Genomic DNA, 13,190 nt, shown 5'->3' with positions numbered 1-13,190 from the left:
AGCACTCGGCACTCTTTCCCGTTCACGAGGAAGTCTCGCATGTAAGGCTCGAGAAGCTTCATGTTCTCGTCAGTGCTGCATAATGACAAAAACACGACTTTTGTTTTTGTTTCTGGACACTGCGCCGAAAAGTGACCCGGCTTCTGGCACGTATAACACACGCGCGCTTGCCTCGCCTCGAACCGCTTTCTGCGTTCGGCTTCGGCTGCCGCCGTCTCCTTACGTTCGGTCGGACTGCTTTCACTCGCATCCGCACTACGCGTGTCCCCCCTTGCTCTCATGGGTGTGAACTTCGGCCTCTCAGACTTGGAGCCAAATTCACCCTTTTGACCGTCCTTAGCTCCGCGAGCCCGACGCGTCACAAACTCCTCGGCTAGCTCGGCGGCTTTAGCCACTGTACTAACGTCTGGCCTATCCAAGACCCAGTACTGCACGTTCTCAGGTAACCGACTATAAAACTGTTCCAGCCCGAAACACTGCAGAATTTTCTCGTGGTCACCAAACGCTTTCTCTTCTTTGAGCCACTCCTGCATGTTTGACATAAGCCTGTAGGCAAACTCTGTATATGACTCATTTCTGCCTTTTTCATTTTCCCGAAACTTCCGACGGAACGCCTCCGCTGACAGCCTGTACTTTTTTAGCAGACTCGATTTCACTTGGTCGAAATCCTCTGCCTCCTCTCTCTTCAAGCGAGCGACTACGTCGGCCGCCTCGCCGGGTAACAAAGTGAGCAAGCGCTGTGGCCACGTTTCCCGAGAGAACACCTGCTTCTCGCACGTTCGCTCAAAGTTAACCAGGAACAAACCAATGTCCTCTCCAAGCTTAAACGGCCGCATCAGGTCAGTCATTCTGAACGATACCCGTTCTCCTGCACCGTGTGCCTGACTTCCATTACGAGCGCGTTCCATCTCTACTTCGAGACGCTTCATTTCCAAAGCGTGTTGACGGTCGCGCTCTTCTTTCTCTTTTTGCTCTTTACGTTCGCGCTCCTCTTTCTCTTTTTGTTCTTTACGTTCGCGCTCGTCTTTCTCTTTTTGTTCTTTACGTTCTCGCTCCTCTTTCTCTTTTTGTTCTTTACGTTCGCGCTCCTCTTTCTCTTTTTGCTCTTTACGTTCGCGCTCGTTTTTCTCTTTTTCTTTTTGTTCCCTCTCCTCAATGGTCTCAAGGCATTCCGACAGCTCGTCATCCTCAGCCTCCAACTCAAGAATAGCCCTTAGCAGTTCTGGTTTTCTGAGTTTGTCTGAGACATCCAGACCCAACTCTCTTGCAAGCTCCAGCAATTTCGGTTTGCGCAACGACTTCAAATCCATGGCTGCTCCGAATGCTGCTTTCTCTACTGCCTACTACTGTCTTGCCGCAAACTAACCCGGCAGCAACGACAACACAATTACCAGCTCTGTTTCTGAAACTAACAAAAGCCTGGCAAAACTCAGAAGAAGAAAGTCCCGCACTCACCAAACCTCGCAGCCAAGCATTCAGCGCAGTCGTTCCGCTGCAGGCAACCAGTCATCACATAGGGCTCGTTGCACTGCTCCCGGATGGTCGTTGTGCTGCTCAGCATACAGTTGAACGCATATCTTCGCCGCTGGCCTCCGTTGTCGGGATCCCACCGCTGGCAACCAGTTGTTGCAAATGGGTTGCAAGCCCCAAGGGTAGCGTTGGCCTGGCGGCCTGGGGCAAAGCTGGAAACATCCGAAGGTCCCGGCAAAGGATGAGTCGACTGGTAACAGAACAACTTGTTTATTCTGGCATCGCAAAAGAGCAGCCGGTCAGGGCGACCACGTTACTCGCAGGAAGAAATCGAAGTCTCTCGTTGGCGTCCGGGGCAGCTCGCTTTATACCCACGGAGTCGAGGGCAAGAAGGAACGGCTTGGGAAGAGGCGTCCGATACGGCGACGCTTGAACATGTCCAGACGTGACGGGCGCGTCCGCCAGGCCGGCGCCGGTCAGACCTCCTCGCCTCCCAGTTGGGGAGCTCCTCTCCCCGGCTGCCGCGCTTTGACAAGCGTGGGCACCAACATGCACACACACACACACACGACGGCACGTGGCACTGAAACCTGCCTGGACGCGCTTGGCGGGAGGCGTTGCGGCCGCGATGAACGAAGCCGCGGCGTCCGTTGCATCCGCGCCGGCTATACCGCGCGTCGTAGGCGAGACGTAACAGATCGTATGGATTTTGAGGAAAGGAAATTGCGCTGCAAATGTCTCACCTCTTGGTGGAAAGCGCACCGTGATGGAAGGTGGGAGTAAGAAGAGAGAAAAAGGTGCCGTAGTAGAGGGCTCCAGAAAATAGGTTTGGTTTTTTGAGGAAAGGAAATGACGCAGTATCTGTCGCACATATCGGCGGACACCGGATCCGTGCCGTAAGTGAAGGGATAATGGAGGGAGTGAAAGAATAAATTAAAAGACAAGTACCGTAGTGGTGGGCTCCGGAATAATTTCGGCCACCTGGGGATCTCTGACGTGCACTGACATAGCACAGCAAACGGGCACTTTAGCATTTCGCATCCATCGAAACGCAGTCGCCGCGGTCGGGTTCGAACGCAGGACGTCCGGATCAGTAGCCGAGCGCTCTAACCACTGAGCCACTGCGGCGGGTGGAGGGCTCCGGAATAATTTCGACTAAATGGGGGCATTTAACGCGCACTGACATCCCACAGCACCACAGCGCGCAGCGCACGGGCTCATATTGCGTTACGCCTCTATGGAAACGCGGCCTTTGTGCGTTTGGGTTCGGGGCCGGATACTCCGGCTCAATAGAGTCACTGGAAAATTTTCCACTGACTGTACGGCTGTGACTGATGTGTAGTTTACTATGTGTATTTTTTATTTTACTCTATATGTATCTTGGCTTCTTTATTCTCTTCTTTGTTTATTTTTCTTCTAATTCATGTTTATTTGCCATTATTCATGTTCTAGTATTTTGGAGTCAGATATTATTCTCTGGACTTAGTGAGAGGTTCTTAGTCATATTTATTATTATTGAATAATTCTCACTCACATTTTATTCCTTGGATCAAGATTAGTCGTGCAAGGATCATTAATTATCTTAGTAATAATTGTCCTCCTTATCTACTATAGCGTGTTCCGCAATTAATAACGCACCGTAGAATGCCTCTCTCAGTTGAACCGGTGATTTGTTCAAGAACAAGTTCCCCACAGAAATGACACTTTGTCGGCAGAATTGCTTAATACCGCATCTGTTTGCAGCAACTGTTTGACTCGATCATAAGAGGTTGAATATGCGAATCGTCTCCGGCGACCACGACATTAAACGAGCGGTTCGCACATCGATTGCACCGGTGGCGCCATCTCGTTTGTCCGTCGTGGAGATTCACGAAAGGAGTGGGGGTTGGCGTCTGGCGGCAGGTTATAATAGTTGGTTTTGGGGGAAATGAATTGGTGCAGTATCTGAACCGCGCCGTAGGGGAAGGGATAAAGGATGGAGTGAAAGAAGAAAGGAAGAATGAGGTGCCGTAGTGGAGGGCTCCGGAATAATTTCGACCACCTGGGAATCTTTAACGTGCACTGACACCGCACAGCACACGGGCGCCTTAGCGTTTTGCCTCCATAAAAACGAAGCCGCCGCGGTCGGCTTCGAACCCGGGAACTCCGGATCGGTAGCCGAGCGCCGCAACAACTGAGCCTCCGCGGCGGGTTTTTGCGGCAGGTTTGAAAGCGCTTTTTAGCGAAAGTCTGCAGGTTTAGTGCAGTTTTGGTGACACGAAGTGTTTGTGATGATTGATTGATTGTAAAACATTCTATTCGTCGGAAAGAGCTTGGTTAAGTGGTGAGAGTACATAGCCCTCACCGACGTTGTCAGGCAACATCCAATGGCGGAACTTTTGTTCTAGGGTAAGAGCTAGCCAGCACGGTCTCCCACCGCTCCAGGGATAATAATAATAATAATCGGCTTTTCGAGAAAGCAAATGGCGAATTATATGTCTCATATATCTTTGGGCACCTGAACCGCGCTGTAAGGAAAGGGATAAAGGAGAAAGTGAAAGAAGAAAGAAGCGCCGTAGTAGAGGGCTCTGGAATAATTTGGACCACCTGGCGATCTGTAACCTGCACTGACATCGCACAGCACACGGGTGCGTTAGCGTTCTGCATCCATAAAAACGCAGCCGCCGCGGTCGGGTTCGAACCCGGGAACTCCGGATCAGTAGCCGAGCGTCCTAACCACTGAGCCACCGCGGCTCAGGGAAGGATCGGTAATTAGGGCATGCTGAGGTGGCTCTATTTTGCAATCCCATAGCATATGCTCGTAGTTGCCTCGTTGTCCGCGGTGTTTGCAGTCGTGGTTGTACTGATCAGGATAATGAGAGCGAGGAGCGATGGGATGCGTGTCGATCCCGCGTGTAGAGGACGCCATGTAACCTCTTGCTAGTTAGTTACAGTTTTGTGCGGAGGGGGCAAAGTTCTCCTCTCTAATTTAAATTGATTGATTAGACAATGATTCGTAACAATGGGGTCCGTGAAATTCAGGCAGCCAGACTCATCCGCTGCCCTGTCGGCGAAACCTCTGCCTATATTGTTCGCTTCCTCGCTCACCGGATTCCCCGAATGGGCTGGGACCCATATCAGTTCGGAATAATTTGGTCAGAATTTGGTGCTGTTAAGGATTTTAACGGAGGTGTTCGTATACGCTATGTCGAGGCCCATAGCTGCCTCTTGTGCCGTTTCAGAGGATTTCGTTTTGATTGTTGGCAAGACGATGTGGCCGCCGTTCTCGTTGACAGCCACAATTGCAAAGGCATTTGTAGGTGCGTATTCTCCCACATCTACATAAATTGTTCCAGCACACTGTCCGTACTTGTTAAGTAAGGCTTTGGCTTGTGCTTGTCTTCTAACCTCATGGTCTATAGGGTGCATGTTTTTGGAATCATTGGTAAACCAGTTCAAGAAGTGCCTTCAAACGGGCCGCACAGCTCCGCTAGTTTGCCTAAACTATGGCCAACAAACGAGATGGCGCCACCGGTGCAATCGATGTGAGCCAGGTTTACGAAGTGTCTTACTCGAGTTTAGTTCCGTATGTCCTTACCCTTTTAGATCACCAGCCTGGTAAACTGAGCGCTGCTCAAATTACAGCTTGATTGGGAGCACGCAAATGATGTCAGAGTGGTCGTTGGCATCGCTCTCGCATGTATTTCATAGCTCAAGTTCTCACCAGAGCTTGAATCAGCAAAATTCTTCCAGCTTACTGAAAACCAAAAAAGGAGAATTTCATGCAGCGTTCTCTATCCACAAAAGAATGAGATAAGTGCCGGAGCGTGTTTACTTTCCGCTTACCAGAGGAAGAGATGCCCAAGTGATAATCTTCGCATTTTGCATATCATTTCGCTGCATGCTTTGTATTGTTCAGGACCATCCAACGAGCGACAGGAGGCTTCGAAGGCAGCCTTTGTTAGTCAGACGGCGCACTAGTGGCTTATGCTTCGTCGTTGACCTTGCTGACCACCACCTTCGTTGGTTTCTCCGGCGGGGGGGTTTGTGCAGCAACGTCATCATCCACAATCTCAAGCACAATCTCACACAACCTCACAAGCGAAAGAAAATTAAGAATCCGAGCCTTTTGATTTCCTATCAAAATCAGGAAATCGTCGCGCACATTTCGGTTTCTTAATGTCGCGGAGAAAGATTCCGGTTTCAGAAAATTCACCCTCATGTGTTTTGACCCCGCAAAAAGCAACAGAAACAGTTGAGACAATTGCCAAAGGATTAGAGCAGCGTTTCGCCTCTGTAATTTCTTTGCGCTCCGCGTTTGTGGCGTCAGTGAACCAGTTTAAGCATGTCGCCCCCATTACCCTTCCCGAGGTTTCCCCGATAGTGTTGAGGTTACTTACTGCTGCTCCTGGCACTGATAGTGTAACATCAAAAATGTTAAGGATCCTCTTTGAGGAGTCCCCTACATCCTTATTGCAGCTGGTTAATTTTTCAATCAAACATGCGTGGATTCCTCCTGAGTGGAAAATCGCAAAATTGATCCCTTTACCTAAAAACAATGGTGATGGCTATTCTCTGGATAATGTTATACCCATTTAATTGACATCAAACGTGGTTAAGTTAACTGAAAGTGTCAGACTCCTACGTGTTTCAGAGTTTGTGGACCACAATAATATTCTTATTCCCTGTAAAATTGGTTTCCGTCGAAAATGTTCCATATGAAATGCTCACACCGATCTTGAGAGTCGCATTCGTCTTGCGCGACACCAAAAAATGCATGCTGCGCTGGTGACATTAGATGTAGCCAAAGCTTATGACAGCGTAGAACACTACATATTATTGCAAAGATTATATACTCTGCAGTTTCCGAATTATTTACATGTGTGGATATCTGTGTTTCGTGAAAAGTTTTTTGTCTACTAAATGGTGTGAATTCTCTAAGATATAAACTATCCAGATGTGTTCCACAAGGGGCAGTCTTGTCACCTGTGCTCTTTTATATTCTAATGAGCTCTATTCCCAGCCATCAAAATATTCGCACGTACGTCTATGCGGACGACATTGCATTTTTCACTGCTGCAGCTGACATTCAATCTCTCGGTGTGCGCCTGCAATCGTACCTGAATTTGCTTTTAAGTTGGTTGTGTGACTTACGTCTCACCTTAAATGTAAAGAAGTGCGCTGTACTTGTTTTTCAAATGAAAGATCCTCTCAGTTACCAGCGACAAATATTCCTCAAGTTAAGTCATTAAAATATCTTGGTGTCATTTATGATAGTCTCACATGGCACTCCCACATTGACCATGCCGCAGCGAAAGGGGCTCGTGCTGTGGGCATGTTGCGTAGATTAAGTAATCCCCGGTCTGGTATGGGGAGAGTTGCAGTTTTGCTGAGATGTGTTTGTATGTCCGACCAATTTTATAATTTGGGTCTGTGCTGTTTTCTGGTATGGCTGCTTACAAAATTCGCGCGCTCGTTCTTTTGGAGCGGGAAGCGCTTCGGTTGTGCCTTGGCCTCACCAAATGTTTGGCCCATAACGTGCTTTATCTTAAAGCCCGTATCCCTCCTTTATCGTCTAAATTTCAATCCCTAACTGTTCGGCCGTACCTAAGGATATATGAATCATATTTATACCACTCCTTGTCTGCTTTGGTTGCCAGCCGACTTCTTTTTTTTCAGTCCACTGGCCTAGATTTGATACCCCGCTGGTAGTTATAGTGGAAAATTTGCTTGAACATCTAAATGTTCTTTTGTATAACATCCTTCCGACAAAAACCACTGGGTACTTTGTAGAAATTGTCTGTGTTGACATTTTCCTGAAAAACGCTAAGCATTTGCCACCCCACATTTTCAATGGATTATGAGAAGACCATTTACAAAGCCTACCTATTAGCTTAACGATATCTACTGACGCCTCCCAATGTGATGAAAAGGCAGAGGCGAGAATATATTGCCCGCTTCTAGATTGGTCTTTTTCTGAGCGGATTCCCGACTACACCCCAATTTTCCAAATGGAGTTTCTGGCGATGGTGCTTGCACTTCGCAAACTGGAGCCAGCTTTCTGTTACAGACTCTCTTTCTTTGTGTTCGTCCCTTGCTTCCGCAGTAGATTCGCAAACCCTGAACACCTTCCATTCATTACTCCATCCGCATTTGAGCCTTGTTCACATGATATGGGTGCAAGTCATAGCGGTGTGACAGCCAATGAAGTTGAAGACCGCCTGGCAAAGGTGTCCATCAATGGCCCCGTGCTACCTATTGTTCCGGCTACAGCATATGTTACAGCAGCGAGATTTCGGAGACAGAGTTTGTTAAGAATGACAACTGGATCTCTTTTAAGATCTGGTGATTACCTGCACCTGAGGTATTCGTGGAGCAGGCAATCATGGCATTCACGGCAAGTTGAGGTATCTCAAGGTTCCGCTGCCTGATCACACCCTTGAATTTTTATTTGCACAGGTCTGGGTTGGCGCTTAATCACGTCTGTCTATTCTGTGGTGAGCACGAAACCATAGACCATTTTTTGTTGTTTTGTCGCCGATACACCATGATGAGAAGACGCTTTTAGTGAAACAACTACAACAGCTTGGCCTTTGTTTGAGCAGCCCCGTCATATTGTCGTTTGGAGTCACCATACTTGGGTACAGCCGCAGGTCTGCTTTTAGCGCCGTACAAAATTTTTTAATGGTGTCAAGACGGCTACCTTGCTAACTGTTTGTTTTTGTTTTTTCAATATTCTTCTTCTTATGATTATAATTACCATTTAACTGCTCGGCTATAAACATCAGGTTCGATTTCCTGCGTGAGTTAAGCATTTCTCGTTTCATTTTGTTGTTCCTTTTTGTTTACTTCTTCCTTCCTTACCATTCATTTTATTTGCGTCCAGGAAATATTTACCTGAAAATATCCCTGTGCGCCCCCAATTCTTGGCCAATCCCTCTATGTGGGCATGTGCCATAGTATGAGGATAACAAGAACATCATCATCATCCGCCTCACTACACCCACTGCAGGGCAAAGGCCTCTCCCAAGTCTCTCAACTCTGTCCTTTGCCAGCTGCGGTCACCGTATCCCCGAAGTAATCTTAATATAATCTGCCCACCTAGCTTTCTGCCGCCCTCTGCTACGGTTGTCTTCTCTTGTAATCCACACCGTTACTCTAAAGGACCAGCGATTATCTTCCCTTCGAATTACATGCCCAAGCCCACTTTTTCCTCTTGATTTCGACTAAGATGTCATTAACGAGGCGGCACAAAAGCACCAATATTCGCAGTCCATCATATCACGCCGCGTACATCCTTCGAGAGCGGAATATTGAAAACATGAAAACGTGCCCCTTGATTTCATTATCTGAACAGATTGCAGAATCAGGGGCTGGTAAACATGTTACTCACCTTGCTAGCCTAGTCTTGGCAATTCCCATAAGATTGTCATCACGGAAACACGTTTGTGTTTTATGCAGAATCAGTTGCTCTACAGAGGATTGACTCGGCAGCCGCCTATTGTTTCCCATGGCCTGGTTCGTAATCAGCCCTGACACTAATAAAAAAGGTCACCTACTTCGACGCGCCACACTCGTACATTCTTAATAATCATCGGTGACCTTTATGCCGAAACCGGTCTGTCTTGATTGGTTCCCACATGACCACCTCTACATTGCCACCTTTCTCCGTAGAGTGGCACTGCTCAGCGAGTTTTTCTGTGCATTCTGGGAAGCGGAATGAAGCGTGAAGCTCCTCTAAGATATGCGGTTTTTTTAGTAAGGTCAGAAACCACAAGCGCGCGAGTATCGCCTGAATGATTATTGTCGGAAGAGCTGCCTCCTCAGACGCTCAGACGCGAAGCGTTGTGCTGAAACAGACACCCGTTATCATTTCAGACTTCATGCACAAATGACACATGGAAAAAACTGAATAAGAAAATGCATTTTTTTAAACATACATGACAGAGAGCGGGGAGAAAAGCGCTCGTTAGATCGAGCGCCAAGTCTTTGTACAACAGCGCCGCTATGAATCCACAATGAAAGGTAGAACAACGCCTGCCAAAAATCACGCTGGTGCTCTGGCACACTACAGACCACGAATTACAGCGAAAGACCGGCACGCATGCAGGCTTCCTTAAATGGCAATGCTACCCTCTACCATGGTCGCATTTACACGCAGCAATTGCGATTCGCGAGGTTTCCAGAGGGGTGATAAAACCTTGTAGGCACATATCATAGTACAACGTCCTGAATGAGTAATTCCATGTGAATGATCCGCATTGCACTTGCCCTTCTCATGATCGATCTACAGCAGTGTTAAATCTGGCGGCGTCATTTTCTTTGAAGGCATGCATCAAACACTAGCACTTTTACCCTTCTCGAATAATATTTAACACACCGCAGCTACACCTGAATTTCGCGTGTAGGGAACACAGCACGTTTGTATAAAGTGTAATCGAAAAGCACATTCTTACTGTGCCCTCCGACTAATTTCAGGGTGAAAGAGGAGAGCTCCTTTGATGTTCCAACCAATCTAGTGCCGAAAAATTCACGTCCACAGCAAATGCAGAGGAGGTTTTCACAACTTAGTGGGCAATTAAAATTCGAGTTGTACAGTCCAGTTCGTCTCCAGTTCACCACTCTAGATGTAAATGAAAGACAAGCAAAAACAGCGGGTACTGGAATTTACAAGATCTATTAATTCCTTTGCACAACGCGAGTTGTATAGTAAAAGCAAGAATGGAGGTGAAATCTGATATATAAATCAATGCTTTGTTATATCAAGTGTTATGTCACAGACGTGGATGAATTCCTTACGTTCCAGGTGTAAACCTTACCAGGGTGATTCTAGAGTCACACAAAAACTAAGCAAAACTTTAAAGAAAATAGCAAATAATCTAACTACGCCGTATATAAACCCAGTGCTAAAGAGATTCCCAAAGTATTTATGAGGATGTTCATGGTAAATGGTTTGCAACCAGGAAAGATCCTTGCGTACATGTCGCCACAACAGGAAAATCACATCAACATTCACAGAAATATTAGGTACCTTTGTGTAGTGACCCAATCACCTGCTGTGTATACTGCCCAGTGTCCAGGACACATCATGTAAAAAAAGAACATTTCTTCTCCGGATTCATTTTGGATCCTTTCGGGCATTTGAAAGCTTCAGCGAAATATTCAGAGCTCTGTACCAACTTGTTGCAGTCTGCCGCAAGTGGGTACTGGCCAGACGACTCGGCACATGTTAGATAGCACACCGTCATGAAGAAGACCTTGTCGGCTGGCAGGTCTTGGCTCAGAGGCAAAGCTTCGGTCTCTTCGAGAAGATGCGAGGTCATGAGGGCAGAATACGTGATATCTAGGGCGGGTATCTCCGGAAAGACGCTCCTGTTTCCCGCGCCAATGTTGCAGCTAGCCTTCTCGAGGTACGTGGTATGCGTCGACTCAGTCAAGATAGTATCGATCGCCGTTCCATCTGGTGTCCACCTCACACCTTCGGTGTCTATGGCACGCACCAGCTGCATCGCCATGAGGAAAAGGAGCCCACCATACAGCATGGCTTTTGTGCCATTCCTGTAGTACGCAGGCGGCGTGGCGACCGCAATTGCCAGTTCCACGCTGTTTAGGACGTAATCATAGCCGACATAGTCCGGCAGGTTGTTCCATCGCAGTCGGAAGGCTTCCAGATACTCGCGGGTCCATTTAGCTCTCACTGCGGCAATACTGGCCAAGGCCCAGTACCGGAAGAAAGTATCCGCCTTTTCCGGGAACTTGGCATAAACTCTCTCAAGTTCATCCTTGTCGAGAACAGGCGCCGGCGGCCAAAGTGCCTTCTTCACTGCGGTCAGCTTTCTGGTCGCGCGAACCTTGCTTTCCTTGTCCATCCACTTGCAACTGTCGATCTTTTTCACGGCCTCTGTGACAAGGGTATCGAAACCGGTGTCGATGGTTCTGATGTCTTGAGCCGTGAAGAGCGAGTAAAAGCCCAGGGCGAGAACCAGGGCCTTATAGGAGACTTCTACACGGTGTGCGCAGTAAGCTAACAGGTACTTTGCCGCTTTCCTCTCGCTGCCGTAGTAAATCTTGAGGAACTCGTAGCCTGCGAGGGGGGAATAGTACTGCACCATAAGCCAAATTAGGTGTCTGTTCAGCTGCCTTGCGGTGTACTTTACCAAAAGCTCGGCTAATGTTCTGATGAGCGCCATGTCGCTGACAACAAGATAGTCCTGAAGATTAAGGTCAGGCTCTATAGAGAGCCCGAGCTGGAAAGCCTCCATCCAGCCACTAACCGAGGCGATTGGTACATGTTTCCTGAGTTCGCCGAACGGGAACAACGCCGGCTGCATTTTCCCCGAGCTTATAACCGAGTAAATAGATTCAGAGATGTCTCTCTCCACGTCCCGTACATTTTCGACGTCAGTAACGTTAATGGGAGGTCGAGTGGTGGCGTCTGGATAGAGATGAACAAGAAACAGCTCCCAGTATTTTACGTAGGTGAGTCTGGCGTTTCGGTGCTGCTTCCGCGCGATGGGCAGGTACAACCCTGGACTCACTAGTATGCGGCGCTTTCCCGACGATGTAGGCTCCAGGACGCTGACTGATATCCAGAACGGCGACTGCCATCTGTAAGCGAGGTAGACAGCAAGGGAAAGCGGCTCAAAGAGCACCCTGGGGGGCTCCGGCCAGGTTAGCTCGCCCCTCTTGAGGAACTCTAGGAACGGGGTCAGCTGGGAAGCGCCGGACTTGTAGCCACTGATACACATGTCATACATGGCCAGCGGTTTTCTTCCGGCAGGGATCTTGAGCGATCCTTGCATAAGGATGTCTTTGAAGTCCTTGTACCAGGAATACCGCAGGCTGTCCATAACTGACGTGACCTGCTCACTGTAGTCGGATGAAGAGTGCCATGCCGAGCATACGTAGTCTCTAAAGTTATTGCAAGGATCACGAGTCGAGTCCAGGTACTGGGTGAGCAGCGTCGTGTGCCGAACGCAGTCCTCGGTGCGACAGAATTCGCGGGTGTTCGATAATCCTCTTGACACGGTCAGGAAGATTATAAAGGACACGATAGCTAATGCCGCAGCACCAGCAATAATGGTCAGGGTTGTCCTCTTATTGTTGGAAATTGTCCGTCCTATGATCGTAGACATTGGCGATCTTGCCTGGGAGGAAAAACAAAACAGTATAAATCTCTAAGGCATTAATTTGGCGATCTGCCTAGGGCATTAATATCATCAACGCGGTAATAAACTGGATAGAATAGCCGAAACGAATGGTTTTCAGGTAATGAATCGCGCAGTACCTGTGTCACGTCTCGGTGGACACCTCAACGTGCCGTGAATAATGGATGGATGTTTTGAAGGAAGGATAGAAAGTGGTAACATTGTGGAAATAGTGCTACTAAACTTTATGGCCCAAATGAGCAGGCAATGGTCTCCGCCTTAGGCGGGTGGTGTCTTCAGCTCAGCAAACCGTGGGCCCTGGCTGTTAGCCGCAGAATGTGTACCAGTGTGACCTAGACGTCAGGGCCGGGACTGGTCAGCCCGAACTCCTACTGCTCTTCGGATGGTTGATGCTTGGGAACGTCGTACCTCATGTCCGACACACTCCCACAGTGGTTAGCACAGGGTGTTGGGCACCTTAAAATGCTTGCAGCTGAATTCGTAGCAGGTGGGGTGCATCCTTTTGAGCATGATTGCTTGGATTAAGAAGTTGTTCTGTATGTCCTGGACATGACTCCTTTTTTCCTCCTCAGC

The 13,190-nt window shown here is 48.2% G+C and overlaps 1 protein-coding gene across 1 annotated transcript; it reads right to left on the bottom strand.

Moving 5' to 3' along the window:
- Positions 1–9,272: 9,272 nt before the first annotated feature.
- LOC144134371 (endothelin-converting enzyme 2-like) lies at positions 9,273–12,584 on the bottom strand. The gene is made up of 2 exons (XM_077667295.1): positions 10,626–12,584; positions 9,273–9,299 (listed from the first exon to the last, which is right to left on the bottom strand). Exons 1-2 carry the CDS (start codon positions 12,582–12,584, stop codon positions 9,273–9,275), a joined length of 1,986 nt encoding a protein of 661 aa, XP_077523421.1.
- Between the last annotated feature and the right edge of the window lie 606 nt (positions 12,585–13,190).

This window comes from Amblyomma americanum, chromosome 5 (genome assembly GCF_052857255.1).
Source record: "Amblyomma americanum isolate KBUSLIRL-KWMA chromosome 5, ASM5285725v1, whole genome shotgun sequence".
Classification (NCBI taxonomy): Eukaryota; Metazoa; Arthropoda; class Arachnida; order Ixodida; family Ixodidae; genus Amblyomma; species Amblyomma americanum.
Note: the sequence above shows the minus strand (reverse complement) of the source record. Positions and strands in the feature narration are given on the sequence as shown.

Bases quoted from the DNA above. Each gene is read 5' to 3' on its own strand.
- LOC144134371 (XM_077667295.1), bottom strand. From the start codon at position 12,584: ATGTCTACGATCATAGGACGGACAATTTCCAACAATAAGAGGACAACC. The intron at 9,300-10,625 runs GTACAGAGCTCT...TGTCTGTTTCAG, and splicing joins CGGCAGACTGCAACAAGTTG to CACAACGCTTCGCGTCTGAG.